Source organism: Lates calcarifer, linkage group LG7_1, assembly GCF_001640805.2.
Source record: "Lates calcarifer isolate ASB-BC8 linkage group LG7_1, TLL_Latcal_v3, whole genome shotgun sequence".
Classification (NCBI taxonomy): domain Eukaryota; kingdom Metazoa; phylum Chordata; class Actinopteri; family Centropomidae; genus Lates; species Lates calcarifer.
In genome coordinates, this window is record NC_066839.1 from 16,287,479 (window position 1) to 16,301,947 (window position 14,469).

Here is a 14,469-nt window from a genome sequence, read left to right on the forward strand (position 1 = left end):
CCCCGCTATATATTTCTGTGTATCACCCACTGACACTCTGGCAACATATTAAAAAGAGGGATAGTGGCTGCTCTCTGTTATTGCCAGGAAAGTGATTTACAATGGGGCCACATTCCCACCATATTGATTAAAGAACATGTGTGCGTGTGTGTGTGTTTCACCTTTTCTCCATCTCACTGGGCTTTCTCATTTTCCCTCACTGTCATTGCCTTTCCTTCTCCTCTCGCTTCTCCTTCTCTCCTTCCTCTCTTCCTTTTATCTCTCACTTCACTTCCGCTATCTCTGATGTTGCCCAGCAAACCCCACCACTCCTCTGTTTCTCTCTGTGTCTCTCTGCCTCTCTCTCTCTCTCTCTCTCTCTCTCTCTCTCTCTCTCTCTCTCTCTCTCTCTCTCATCTATGTTGGCCCCAGACTCATGTGGCTGATTGTATGTGAAAGTACAGCTGAGGCATGGGTAAGGGAGCGAGGGGGGGTGGGTGGTTGTGGGGAGAAACAGGAGAGTGAAAATAAGAGAGACAAAGAGAGGGCAAGAAAGAAAAAATCCTTTCCCACTGAAATTCTATCTTCTGTAGCTCCTGCACAGCTCATTTATTCAAGTAATCACAAGCAAAAATGCAGGCACTACAGGTTTGTGGCACATTTAAAATTCTTCCTGTGGTCTTACTACACATGATTTTTCATGATGCTCAAGGAGAATTCAGAAACAAGACTACACATTCACCCTCCCCTACCCTGTTATACAGTAGAGCTATGTGTAATAGGTTTTACTGAATGTTGAACTTGAGTTTAGGATGCCCATCACTTCACAGTCCTACATCCTCAGATTGCTTTGACTCCAAGTCCAAATCCCAAAGATAATACATTAACATACATTAACATTTACATTAATACAATGATGGGTAATGCTTAGCACTAGTGGGTGACTCTAGGGATAGCAGTGTAAGTCTGTTATTATGTGGACTGGTCACTTTGCTCCAGACTGAGATATCTCAGCACCTGGGAAAGCTTGCCATGATATTTTGTACATTCATTGTCTCCATAAATGAATGAGTTTGGTTATCCTGGAATTCTCCTGTTGTACCACCATAAAGTTCACATGAATGTCTCAACAACTTAGAGATGGTTCGCCATGAAATGTGGAACAGAAATTTATCAGAAAGATATTCACATCAGCCTCATTTGCTCTTTATGTTTAGAGTGTATTAGCACCAAACATGCTAAAATGCTAAACTAAGGTGGTGAACATACATATGGTTATACCTGCTAAATATTCAGGTCCTAGTTTATTGTCATTTGTTGTCATCGCCACACTTATGCTTGATATACAGGGGCTCCAGTCTTGCAACACCTTGGATGTAAACACCATCCTGCATATGTTCTCCTCTTTTTGCAAACTTGACATGTTTCATTTCAGCAAATTCTTAGACTGAGTTAAGCCATCCAGTTCAATGGCTGTGTCCAGATGTTGCTGTTTAGCCATGTCTCAGTGAAAACGCTGATGCAGCATTTCACACTGGATAGTCCATCATACTCACTCTGTCAATCTCCAGAAGACCCTGGTGGCTATAGCTCAGTTTTATTACATAAAAAGTGTTGTGCATCTGCACATGCCACCCAACATCAACATGTTAGATTTGCCATTGTGAGCATGTTAACATGGCAGGACACTTAGTCTTGTTGCTTAATAAACAACTTTGATGATTTATTGCTCATTAAAAACCTTTGTCAGTTCATTTTCTGCCAATTGATTATTTGATGAACTGTTGTAGCTCTAGTTACATTTGACCCCTTTTATATGACACTGCTGTCACAGTTCAATTTTTAACTGTTGCTCCATACTCATCACTGCTAATCCACAGAATTACTTTGAGTTAGTGCATAATTATATAACATAAAGGGAAGTGATTTTGGAGTAATTGAGTAGAAGGTAAATGTTCATAAGTGGAATCTCAGTAACACTAGTATTAAATTATATTTTCATCCCTACTACAAATGGCTGTTCACTACAAATGGCTGTTCACTAAATCTGGGTAGTGTCCGACCTTCATCCAACCTAGGTGGGAGGAGGGTCACAAATCCATGTTGGATGACGCACATCGACCCATTCAGACTTAATTCACTCTGTCAGTGTGACAGGGGTATAAAACTATACTGTGACCGAACACATTCCCCCAGTTGGTACCTCTCCTACAATTTAGTGTACACCTCATTCTCCTTATCATTACTTCTCTTTCCTCCCTTTTTTTCTTTCTGGTCATTTCAGTGGCCTCTCTATTTGTTCATTCCACTTGCCTCGGCCGTCTCCTGGGCCATTAATCTATACTGCTCCAACTGCTCCTGTGGGCCAGACTGGGCTGCGGCGCCACTCACTGTGCGCTCTGAAAGGCCACTGTGTTCATAGAGATATGAAACGACGGGCAGAGACAGAGAATGGCTTTTAGAGAAAGCACCCAGAGACACTAGATAAGTGGAGAGAAAGAGAAGGATACGCAGAGGAGGGAAAATACACTCACCCCTCCTTCACTTTCCATGTCATTTAAGGCCAAAGTGACAGAATCATGTATTTTAGAGAGTGAGATGATGTTGCCTTGAACAACTGCACTGAGGTTACCGTGGCGTCTGCCCTTTTCAAAAGGTTGATATTTGGGGAGATTAATATGCCGTTGGATCACACTGGGGGGGTTTCTGGCTCGCCTGTAGCCGGCCTGGACAGGCAGCAGCCGTCAGTGGTGACAGGGGACTAAAGCAGATGGCCTGGCTTAATCAGGGAGAGAGCGCTGTTCTTGGTGTACGTTTGTGTGTGTGTGCGTGTGTACTTGGGTCAGGAGTAGTGTTTGTGTGACTTGGAGTAAGGGAATTTTTGGATGTGTACTCCATAAGTGCATGTATGTGTGCACAGATGTGTGTGTGTCTGTGTGTGCTTTGTAGGAAAAAGCAATGAAAAGATGCAGCAAACTTGGCAGTAAAGACCGTCTGACTCGAGGCTCTGTCATTTACCGTGATAGAAAGTATTGGAGCTGACTGAGTTGGGAATTCAGTGCACAGCACATCTGAACTCTGTTTTGGTTCAGCTTTAATGTAATTGACTCTCTGAGAAAGAAACACTGGCCTGTGATTTATTAGATATTTCCTTGTACTGTTTCATTTTGACTTAAATCTATAAAAGGCCCTATTTATCCAGCTAAGTGCACAAAACAACTCACTAATCTAAACCTCTTCTGAACAGTTTTCCTCTGCATGTGTTCACACTTTTAGTGACATCCCTTTTAGATTCCATCAGGGAAAAAACATAAGAACTCATTAACAGTCAATAAGTTTGAAAACAAATGAATTTGCCTGTAATTACATGCATGATAAATCAGCGTTATTGTCTTTGAAATTGGAGTTCTACAAGTGTCGGTCTGTTCATCTGTTATGAGCTATCCATTTAATTTTTTGTTGCATTTCAGATGGAAGGTTGACTTAATGTTTACTTTTCTTTCCCCTCACAGTTCAACATGTTCTCATTAGGGAGCTGGTTGTTACGGTTGTCTGCGGTGTCACTTGGGAAAAACAAGGCAGTGTTTGGGTAGACCATCCCTCACCCAGAGGACCTGGGTCCTGTTTCCCTGATTCACGGTGCTGAGGTGTTCTTGAGCAAAGCGCTACATCACCGACTGGCCTTGAACTTGGACGGGGGCAAGCGAGGAGAGAAATTTGTAGTGGAGACAATTCACTCTGACTTAGGGAGGTTGTAGTACAGTATATCTCGTTCAGTGGCTCATTGACAGTCGCTGTTAAAGGCAGAAAGTGTTATTTGTTCACTTTCTATTTTCCCCAGACAGTCTGGGGATCCAAACCAGTGAGCTCTCCAGTCATAAGCATGCTTTCTTTACCACTGTCCCTGCTGACAGGAACTAAAGCTTAAACTTCTAACAAGGAAAATGTTGGCTGTATAAGCTGTCATTTCCTACTCATTTCCTCTAAAAAGCAGACTTAACAAGAACATTTAATAGAGCCATTTAATAATTTCTGCTGAGGAATGTACTGTCTCGAGTGGCGGTGGGATTTCATTCTTTGTTAAATCGTCTTCTATTGCTACAATCTTGGATGGTGCTTCACATGAATGCTCACAGTAAAAATCTTTTTATTTTCATACAATATACTTAATTCAGTCGTTGATGGAAGTCCTCTTCCTGCCCTCTGGCTGGGGGATGCTGGGTCAACCTGCAGAAGTGGGGCCTCCAAAGCAGGTAGGGGTCAAATATCTTGCTCAAGGAGCCTTGGCACACTATGCGTGCACAAGGGGATCAAACATGAGGCCCTCAAGTCTGAGGATGACCTCTGTAACCGCTTGGCTGTGCAGAAGTCAATAATGCGCCCTCATGTAAGGGAGGGATAGACCTAAATGTAGAGCCTTTGTTGCTTTGTGGGGGGGTCAAGATACAATCCAGCCTTGGAGCTTTCTCTATGGTAATGACTAGAAGAAAAAAAAAAAACGCACAGGGCATCTCCATGGCTACAGAGGTAATGTCATGATCCCTGCTGCTGGCGAATTCTCTGTATCAGAGGATGCAGCCAAAGCCATGAACACTTGCTATGGCAGCTTTTCGCTGTGAAGGCCAGTCAGCTCGCAAACTTCTCTGTTGTAAATCACTGTCACTGTATCCACTCCTCTTGCTCTCCTCCACATTGTCTCCTGTCTTTTGCTCTCATTTAATTCTCTTGGTCTCTTTTTCACTCTCTCATTGCTGTTCTGTCTCTCTTATTGATGTCTATATCTCTTGATCTCTCCTCCAGCTTGGCCGTGCACTCTAAGCTGGTGGTGTTGAAAGAGATGGATGCTCACTGCCCTCAGTAATCTCCGCAGCAGCCATTTAGATAATTAAGTCACTATTCTTGCACTTGCCTCATGTCCCTAGCAAAGCCGAATACACACATACACACGCCCACATGCATGTTGAGGTATTAACACAAGCATGTCTCAGTAGTTGCAGCACCTACGCGTCAGGTTTTTTGTCTCAGATGCCCTGTGTGTTTAGTTGTGTGTGTGTGCAGCATCAGCAATGAGAGCTGTTTGTTTTGATGCCGTTGTTGGTTTTTGTTTAGAGAACAGAGAAATTCGCAAAAGGATGCAGCAGGGAGAGAAAAGGCGACAGCTGCCATGGGCCACAGAGAATACACGCACACAAACGTTCATACACACATAAACACAAGCGCGCATACACGCTGCGTGATTGGCGTCTGGAAATATGCCGCTCCCACACCCCGTCGAAAAAGCATGCAGAAAGGCTGGATGGGAAAGTGTGCACACTAGCCCCAGGGTTTTTCTCCAGCTTCATGTCTTGCCGTTGTGATAATGTGGCGTTTTGTTGAAAGTCAGTGTTTTAATTAACTGAGCAGCAGCGTGCAGGGTGCGGTGGCGGAGGTAGCGGTGCCTCTCTGTTCCTCAGGCTAATCACATGCTTGGGATACTGACAACCAAACACTGGCAGGGTGTTACTAACTCGATCATTGCAATATTTCATAACGCTGTGGTCATTTCTGCCTGCACGGGTGCCAGTGAGAGCTGACATTTTTGGACAGAAAAATGACTGTCGGCCCATGCTGTTTTCATCATGCAAAAGTAAAAACACAGCCTGTGTGTTCAAACTACAGTAAACAAGTAGCTTGGAAACCCTTGCATCATGTTGTATCCCCCACAAAAACACACATGCGGTACACACACGCACACACACACTGCCTGCTATTTTTCAGATTGGGAGAAAGTTTTACTTATTAATGTTCTGCTAAAAGAATTGTGCTGATGCACACTGAGGGGAAATTTGCTGTCAGTGGTGCAGGTATATGCAATATTTCTTAATCTTAAGAAAAATAACCCTTGGCCTCAGTTCCTTTTTATTTCTCTTCTCTCTGTCTAGCTAATACACCTTATCCCTTTTTTATTCGCTTTGAATGATTTGGCCTTTGCTTGTGTGCTTTATCAAAGAGAAGATGATCAGGAAGTGTCTGTCTGTGGCAAAATGAGGCAGTGTGTGCATGTCACCCACCAGTGTTTCATCCATCAAGGTGTCAGATTAATGTACAAAGTGCCATCTCTCACTATCATCTCCTCCGAAACCTCTGTGGAAATCCTAATAGGCAGATGAGATAAGGAAATGTGAGGTGCCGGAGTCAGATTAGTTCTAGAGCTGCGCAGAATGACTGGTGATTACCTCGTGGTTCAGGTTTATTTGCGTGTCAAATGCTTCCCAGTTGTCCCATAGCAGTAGCAGTTGAAGTAAAACCAGCCTATATGCCTCTAATAATCTGCTAAAACGAAAGCTATTTTTGCTCTGACTGGTGCCTTAGCTGCTGGGCTCTGTTCTGAGGCATCCTATGTTTTTATGATACACTGCTGACGGCACCTTGTCTCTGGATTCTACTCAGACCACTAATGAGATATACGAATTGTAGCACAGTACTAATTCCCCTCAAACCGCTGGGATTAATTGGACCTAACTAATGCTAAGAATCAGTCACAACAATAGGCTCGTTGGTTTCCTTGCCAGCAGGTAACTGCATTCATCACTGCTTCTTATCCCTGAAGATGGCCTTTTCTCTTCCTCTCTGCTACCCCCACACCGTGTTTGAGTTTGTATGATAGACACAAAACTCCACTTTTCCTTTCCTGTGTTTGCCTTCCCTCTAGCTTCTGCTCTGTTGTTCTTGTGTGTTTTTTTCCCCCTTCTTCTGGAACATCAATTAGGTTTCTCCTGTATCACGTCCTAAAGAGGGAAAGCTAAAAATACCCAGGAAGCCCAGGTTCTTTCCTGGCAGATCGGTTTGCTTCATCAATCAATACTTCACAAAAGTGAAAAATTCCTATGATGCTGGAGAGAAAAATCTCCAAGTGAAGCATGTATTTACTTTGCACCATACAATTTAGAATGTTTTACTGCATCATCACATTGTTTAATTCATGACACCTATTATTGTATTGCTTGTGCAGATGCATGCATGTGTATGTGTGCTTACCTGTATAAGCAAGCATGGCCTTGAAACATGCAACATCCAAATTGAGACAGTGTCTTCATCATCTGGTGTGTCTAGCTGAGGAGGAGAATTTAAAAAGCCTGAGACTGTGGCTCGCGTTGCTCAGGGCTATTCCTGTACCAACAGTCTCTCCCATTATTTAAATATCAGGATGAATACCTCTGTTGTCCTGGAGGAACTGTCAGCACATTCACTGGTGTGCAGTTGCATTGCTGTATATGCGGCGTGCGTGTGAGCGAGCCTGTGCACCTGTGACAGTTAAAGTGCGTGTGCGCGTCAGTGGTTGTCTGTGCACCACGTCCCACAGGGCCACTCATTTACAGCAATATCTTGTCCTCATAAAGTTACAGCATACCTACTTTCCCCGGCCCTCATTTGCACCATCCAACTCGGTGATGGACGAATCGATCATTAGCACAGACTCATGAGTATAGCAGTTGACTGTGTGTGTATTTGTGTTTGTGTGTGTCTGTGTGTGTCAGTGTGTTGAAAGCTGCGCTGTCACTGGGTCAATATCAGTAAACTCTACTACAGATTGGAAATGGAGCCCTTCCTCTTGGGGAGTATCTGTCGCGGGTGGAATAGCTGGGGGTTTTAAATGCAGGGCAGAATGTGCCAGCAAAGCAAACATCACACCCCAGAACAGAAGTATGACACACAACCCACCCCACCCTAATCCCATCCTTAACACCCTTCTCTCTATTTCAGGCTGCGCACACACACACACACACACACACACATACACATACACATGCAGCGCACTTTACTGCTGTTACATCTCATTTGCTCATTCGCTCACACTGTCTCACTGTCTCTCCATCGCTGCCACGTTCTGTCCATCTGTTACGCTCCTTCTTTCCTCACGTCTATCTGCAGCTCCCTGCGTATTCCCACATGGCTTTGTTAACGCAGCTCTGTCACACAGTCCCGACATGCTGCGTGCCGCCTAGGAGTGACAGATGCTGTTCTTTAGGGTGTGTGTCTCACATTCCCACCTGCCAGACAACTTTTTATTTTGGCTAATCACTCTGCTGTTACTTGGGAACTGAAGTTATCAAAGACTCCTGATGTGTGCCATGTGTGTTGTCTTAACAACTCACACAGGAACATGCTGAAACATGCTTTTTTTTTTTAAAGTTAGTTTTTCTTGCATTTTTCCAAACCCAGGCAGCTGTGGTAAGGACTCAGCCTTAACACATGGTATACGCTTAACTGGGTGAGCTGCCAGTGCACTCCAAGGTGATAACATTGAGGTCATGATGATGTCAGCTACAATTGGCCTGGCACACATGCAGACACTGGCACACGCCCACACATACACACAAGCATGTACACTTACTCCTCTTCTTCTGCTCCTCAACTGCAGCTCTTCCCTACGTATGTACACACCCACACCATCTCACTTTTCTGTCTCAGTTGCACTTGCATTTGGAACATTCTGACGCATCAGCAGCACTAGAATAGCCGTTTTTTGAAACAGGAGTCGAAAAACGCCCATCGACCAACACGCGTGCACTCTGCCTCCACTGCAGCTGACTGCTTTTAAACTCATGACGTGACTGACGACACAATGGAGATGCCAGTCAGCCCGCCAGTCAGCTCATTAGGTTTGATTGCTGACATGGTATTTCTCACTTTCTTTCCCGACTCCTGTGTTTGTGTTGGAAACCAGAGGCTTTTTGTTACTGTTCAGGCTTCCAGAGGATTAGTGATTTTAATCATTTGTTTAGATTTTCATCTCACTGCAAAGGATCCTCCGTCATCAGCTGTTATTTTATGTAACAGCCAGAGTCAGAAAATAGCATTTGGCGTGGGAAACTCTTATACCTTCAGGTAAGATTATTAACATGCTGACAGGATTGCTGGAGCTGAAGAACCTCATTAATTGCTGTAGGGTATGACTGAAATGCTGTCATTAGTCTCTTATAAAATTGAAAAGGCTCTTAAAAAGGCTGGCTTAATATGCACGCCTCGCAGCAAAGGTTATCATCTCTCCTCTGAAAGACCGTTGTCTTGTGCAGGGCTGACAGTGATTTCACTGGATGTGAAAGAAAATGGGCAAATTTTTATTGGCACCTTCTCCCTAGAGCAGGGCGGCACAGAGCAAAGTGTCATTGGAGATGTGATGTATTTAAGTGTTTATCTGGTCTGGCAGAGTCCACAGGTGTGTTGGGTGTTGGTTTCCACAGGCACCTCTGAGAGCGAGATTTCTTTTATCACCTCCTTGCCACTTACCCTCACAAACACCTAGTGCACACACTCAGCCTCGAGGTGGTGTGAGCTCATAGCACGTAACAAACATACACATATACACACACGTACATGCACATATACTTTAAAGGAGTTGCAGAAACATAGTTATGAAGGGAATTTAAGTCTCTGTAATTAATAGCTTAAATCCTTCTGTTTACCAAAGACCATAAATGCAGTGGGATTTGTGTCTGTGACACTCGTTCTGCAGGGATCAGTTGTCAGCCTCCAGTTACACAGTACATACTGACATGCATAGTGTAAGGATGACAGGAATTCACTCAGAGGATTGTGCACATATTGAAATGTAGTGCCAAGATTCTGAAAATGCCACTTGGGTAAGTAAGTGATAGAATTTGAAGCATGGTAATGTGAGAGGCTCCTCTCCAGAGAAAAACAACAGCATTTTGTCCTTTGTATACAGTACTTAAAACAACCCACAAGAAAGAAGTAGGATGTACTGTGACATGGTTTGGAGGTGTAAAAGCTGTCCTTCTAATATCTTGATGGGGTTTAGCCCATCATTGTCTATACTGCAAAGAAACAGGACTGCATTAATCAAACATGTTGTAGTTGTGATGGTCATATCCTAATCCAACTTTCTTGTTAATTAAACCAGCGTCATAACTCCAAGAGGAATTGAAAATGTTGAATCAGAGTTTATTGGAAGATTTGAGCATAACATGGCAGGAAGCTCTTATAGAAAAGTTACAGATCAGACCAGTTCAATTATAATGTTACAAGGTACATGTTCTTACACATTATCACATGTTCAACAGTACCAGTAATGTGCTACACTATAGATGTGTATGTATATATATATGAGTAATATGAGGACATATATTACAGATGATAAACTATATCCTGCTAAAAATTATGTAAAGGAACCTTTTCCTATGTTATTGTATAACTTTTACAGATTCATTCATTTTCTTTCTCAAGGTTTTATCCACTTCTTCCTAGAAATAAGAAAGATGGATGAAAACTCAACACTTCTCATTTTTATACATGGCACATGCCTTAGACCACTAATCCACCATGATACCCCAACATCTCAACATCTCTTGTTGAAATACCATGTACTTTACTTATTATTTCCCCTGTGCTATACATTGCAGCCTCTCTGAAGGTTATTCTGCAAGGCTCTCTTGTGCGGGCACTTGTAAACTTAGCTCAATGCCTTCTCTGCATAATCTAATGAATTTGTTCTCCAGTGTGTCCTTGTTCCTCAGGGTTTACAGGAAGACGAGTCTGTTTTTGTAGTAAATCACAAAACTGTCTAGACTTGCACAGTGGCATGTACTCACTTGACACGTGAAAAGGATTGATAAAAATAAATTGTAGAGAATTGTGGATGCAAATGCACTCTGCCCCCAATTCTAACTTTTCTGGAGATAATGCCCTTTTCTTTTTTTTCTCTTCCTGTTTTTATGTGGAGATTTTTTTTTCTGGCTGCTCTCTTATTTCTCAGCTGAGGTGTGGAGCTTGGGAGATAAGAGAATATTACCTGGCACCAACTCTGCCATTGTTCCACTGGACTAGCACCTTGTTACTCTCTCTCTGTCTCAAACATTTTTAGAGATAATACAAGCTTATTCTATTGGAAAATTTGAGTTTATTAAAAGGGGTCACCGTGAAGACAGAGAAAGGTTATTGCAGAAGGAGCGAGAAAGAGAGTGTGAGTGTTGTCCCACAGCTTTTAGTTGCTCTGTCTGGCTCTATCACCACACATCAGCTCTCTGTGTGTGGACAGAGCAGAGCTTGTATGAGAGAGAAATAAATGAAAGGAGGATTGAGAGAGGGAATAAAATGCATGAAGAAAAAGAATGAAAGGCAACAGAATAGAGAAAATCAGAAAAGAAGAAAGAGCGAGTGTTTTAGCGGGTAAACAAACGGATGGTCGCAGCGGCTAAAGATACAGCAGGGCCATTGCTCCCACCACAGGCTGCATGGTGTATCGTTTGGATCAAAGCTTTATAACGAACCCTTCATTTTCGACAGCCTGCTCGAGCACTCTCCCATACTACAGTGGAGTTTTGAACATGTGTGCTCTCATTACATCCTGCCAAAACATTACATGCATACACAGCCCCTCAGCTGTAGTATATACTGCTTTTGTGCACTGGCACACACAGAGGTACACACAGAGAAGCCGGCATTTCAAGGCTCTCGCTCCTCTGTGAGGCAAAGAAGCAGCGTGACAGACCCCAGCGTGCAGAATAAAGACTTATCATCCGCTGTCATTCTCTCCTCACAGACCAGGGGATTTTGCATGGAGCTTGCTGAACCTGGTTTGAGGTTGTTATTTATTTATTTCATCTGTTATCAAGGGCTTGGGAAGCATAACGTGCCTTTGGTGAGGAGGAGTACAATGTGCTACAAACCCCTCAGTGATGGATTTCACTACTCAGATCCTGTACTGCTTTGATTTATGATATAATATAGAGCGATATGCTGCTCATGCTACACAATAGTGCCAAACCCCATACTGATGTAATTCCAGCTCACTGTCGCCTCTTAGCCTATCACAGCCTGCTGTGCTTGGAAAAGGGGAGAACCCTCAAATACACTTCAAGGGCAATCTGATTGAATTAACCAGCCATTAGATGTATGAGATGAGCTGTAATTGCAGGGGTATTTATCTATTCAGATGAATGAGTTTTGACCACAAGGTCATGATACTGCTGCGCTGTCCTCAGACAACTTGACTGAGTGCGTACCTGTTTGCATCTGGCGTGGCCGTATTGTTTTAACCTCTTATTGTTGAGCCTAGGTGCTTCTTGAAACAAATGTAGCTCTTTATGGTGTTGGCACTGATGGTGTTTTTTATAGACCTGCTCAGCAGTTCTCATTTCTCTCCCTCTTGTCGCAGCCCTCGTTAATGACAGAGAATAGGAATTAGAGGCAACAAATGAGCTGCAGTGTGTTCGTGTCAGTCAGGTGCAGTGGGAGCAGATGCTGTGAGCATTTACACCTTCATGTCAACATGTTCTCTCCTTAGCTCACTCAGTGTCTCACTCTGTCTTTGTGTCTTTGTCCTTTCTCTGTCTTTGAAACCCTGCCTTTGTGTCTGTATCTCATACTATCATTGGCATGGATATAATAAATAAAACTTTCAGCCTGACCTGTAACCTCTTTCTTTCCATTTCCCGCAGGCCTGCCCCCGTTGTTCCCTCTGAGAGGAAGAGGAAGTGATGTCACGCCACCACCACCGCTTTGAGAGGGACTACCGGGGACCCTGGGAGCGGAGAGACATCCGTCCTTCTGGCCTCCACAATGGAGGAGCCAACCATAGCTGTGCCTCAGCCGTTGTCAATGGCAACAACCGTCCGGGACTCCTTCCCCTTCCAGTCATCCCCTCCCTCCTGCCCACCCCGGTTACAGTTGCCGTGACAACATCCAGCGGCGACATAGCGGTCAAGCGAGGCATCACGGCAGCAGGATCCGTGGCTCCGGCATCGGCCAAGGTAAGAGCCTCATCCAAATGGATCCTGTGACACCTGCTTCCTCTGACTTGTCTTGGAAACCTCTCAGTGCTTCCCCCTGCTCTGTCAAGTTTCTTGCTAGTCTTTGTCTCTCCCTGTGTCAACTTTTTAATCTGTGAAGACTCCCCAACTGGACATAATCTCCAACTTTCTCCATGCTTTTGAGGTTTTCCAGCTTCCTTCTCTCACACTGTGTTCCAGTTTCGCTAAACGCTTCTGCACTGACCAACACACATGCTTGTCTTCATGGTTCAAGTATCTCAGCTCCTCAAGCCCCTCCACTCTCTCTCTCTCTCTCTCTCTCTCTCTCTCTCTCTCTCTCTCTCTCTCTCTCTCTCTCTCTCTCCCTCTCCCTCTCTCTCTCTCTCTCTCTGTGATGTCCTGCACTCTCCACCCTTATCCCTCACTTCAGTTGTGCTACTCTCTCTGCACTCTCTGTATCCAGTGCCCCATTCTTGGCAAACCATTTTCCTTCCATCTTCATTTCCTCTCTCTGCCAAATGGCAGGCTTGTCCTGCCTTTGCCTCCTCGGTAATTTTCTTCTTTCATTATGTAAATGACCTCTGACAGTGGCTCAGATGGGTGCTGCTGTCAGAACTGATAGTTAGAGGTGGTGCTTTTCCAAATAAGCAAACAAACACAAAGGTCCACATAATTATATAATCCCTGAATTAATATCATAGACTTCTTAAAAATGTATTTCTCTCATAACTGCACTTTTCTCCTATTCAAACCTATTATTTCTTAATGATGGTATAGCTAAGGTGTAAAGTGTCACCTGGTCATACAGTGACCATGATATCTGATCCAAAATATGTAACACACCAACTTTTAATGAATCCTCAAGTGACAAAAACAGCAATGTTAAATGTGGCTTTGGTGTATACATTCCTAATTTGACTATATATCATATTTGTGCTTGAGTTTAGACCTTACACAGAAATCTGCAGCTTGGAAAAGTCTGAGTGGTATAGTCAGGAGCCGTACAGTTTGTGCTCTCAACCCCCTCGTCCAGGGATTTGCTAGCGATCTGGCTGTCAGCAGTGTGTGAAGAGAGGGGCCTTTACCAAAAAAGAGTTAGACATTTCAGCCTCTCCCCTGCCTCTGCTTCCATGGATACCATTCATCTTCTTTCAACACTCCTCCCAACTATCAGATCATTTGCTTTAATTTGAACTTCAGCAGATCCATCTGGGCTTTTTTTGGTCCAGCACCTTCTTGGTCTCTTGCTCTCCGTGGGGCCTGTTCTCTAAGAGCAGAGGTAAACAATGCTCCGGTAATTTAGCCCGTAAGTGCACATCATTAGATACCCTGCTGAATGCACTGACCACAGACACAGTAAATCTGCTCTGGCACCGCGTCGGCCCTTCTTTTTGTGCGGCTGAATAATTATATACATCCCGACAAAGTCTGGCCAACTCCCACTGTGGCCATTGTCATCATTCAATGGCTGCCACAGCAATTAGGTGCCTTGCCTTGCACGTGAGTGCACATTTGTTTAAAGGTACACTATATGTGGGAAAGTGTGTGTGTGTATGCAGCAGATATTATGCAGATCTTTCCCTAGATGCCACTCTGTTAGCTTTATTCAGAGATCTACCTTACTACTTTGTCTTGCCTCTGACAGACGGTTGTAAAGCAGGCAATAGACCAGCAACATTTAAAAAGAGAGACTTCCAGAATATGGGCTCTGCTTTAATTACAGCATAGAAAAGATGCA

The 14,469-nt window shown here is 43.8% G+C and overlaps 1 protein-coding gene across 4 annotated transcripts in view; it reads left to right on the forward strand.

Annotated features, from left to right (window-relative positions):
- LOC108896900 (kelch-like protein 29) overlaps window positions 1-14,469 on the forward strand; it is a 190,541-nt gene that overhangs the window by 51,266 nt on the left and 124,806 nt on the right. For all 4 annotated transcript variants that reach the window (XM_051071975.1, XM_018696196.2, XM_018696195.2 and 1 more), the window contains exon 3: window positions 12,420-12,731. In XM_051071975.1, the coding sequence (XP_050927932.1) occupies window positions 12,459-12,731 (273 nt within the window). In that variant the 5' untranslated portion in view covers window positions 12,420-12,458. The remainder of the gene's footprint in view (window positions 1-12,419; window positions 12,732-14,469) is intronic.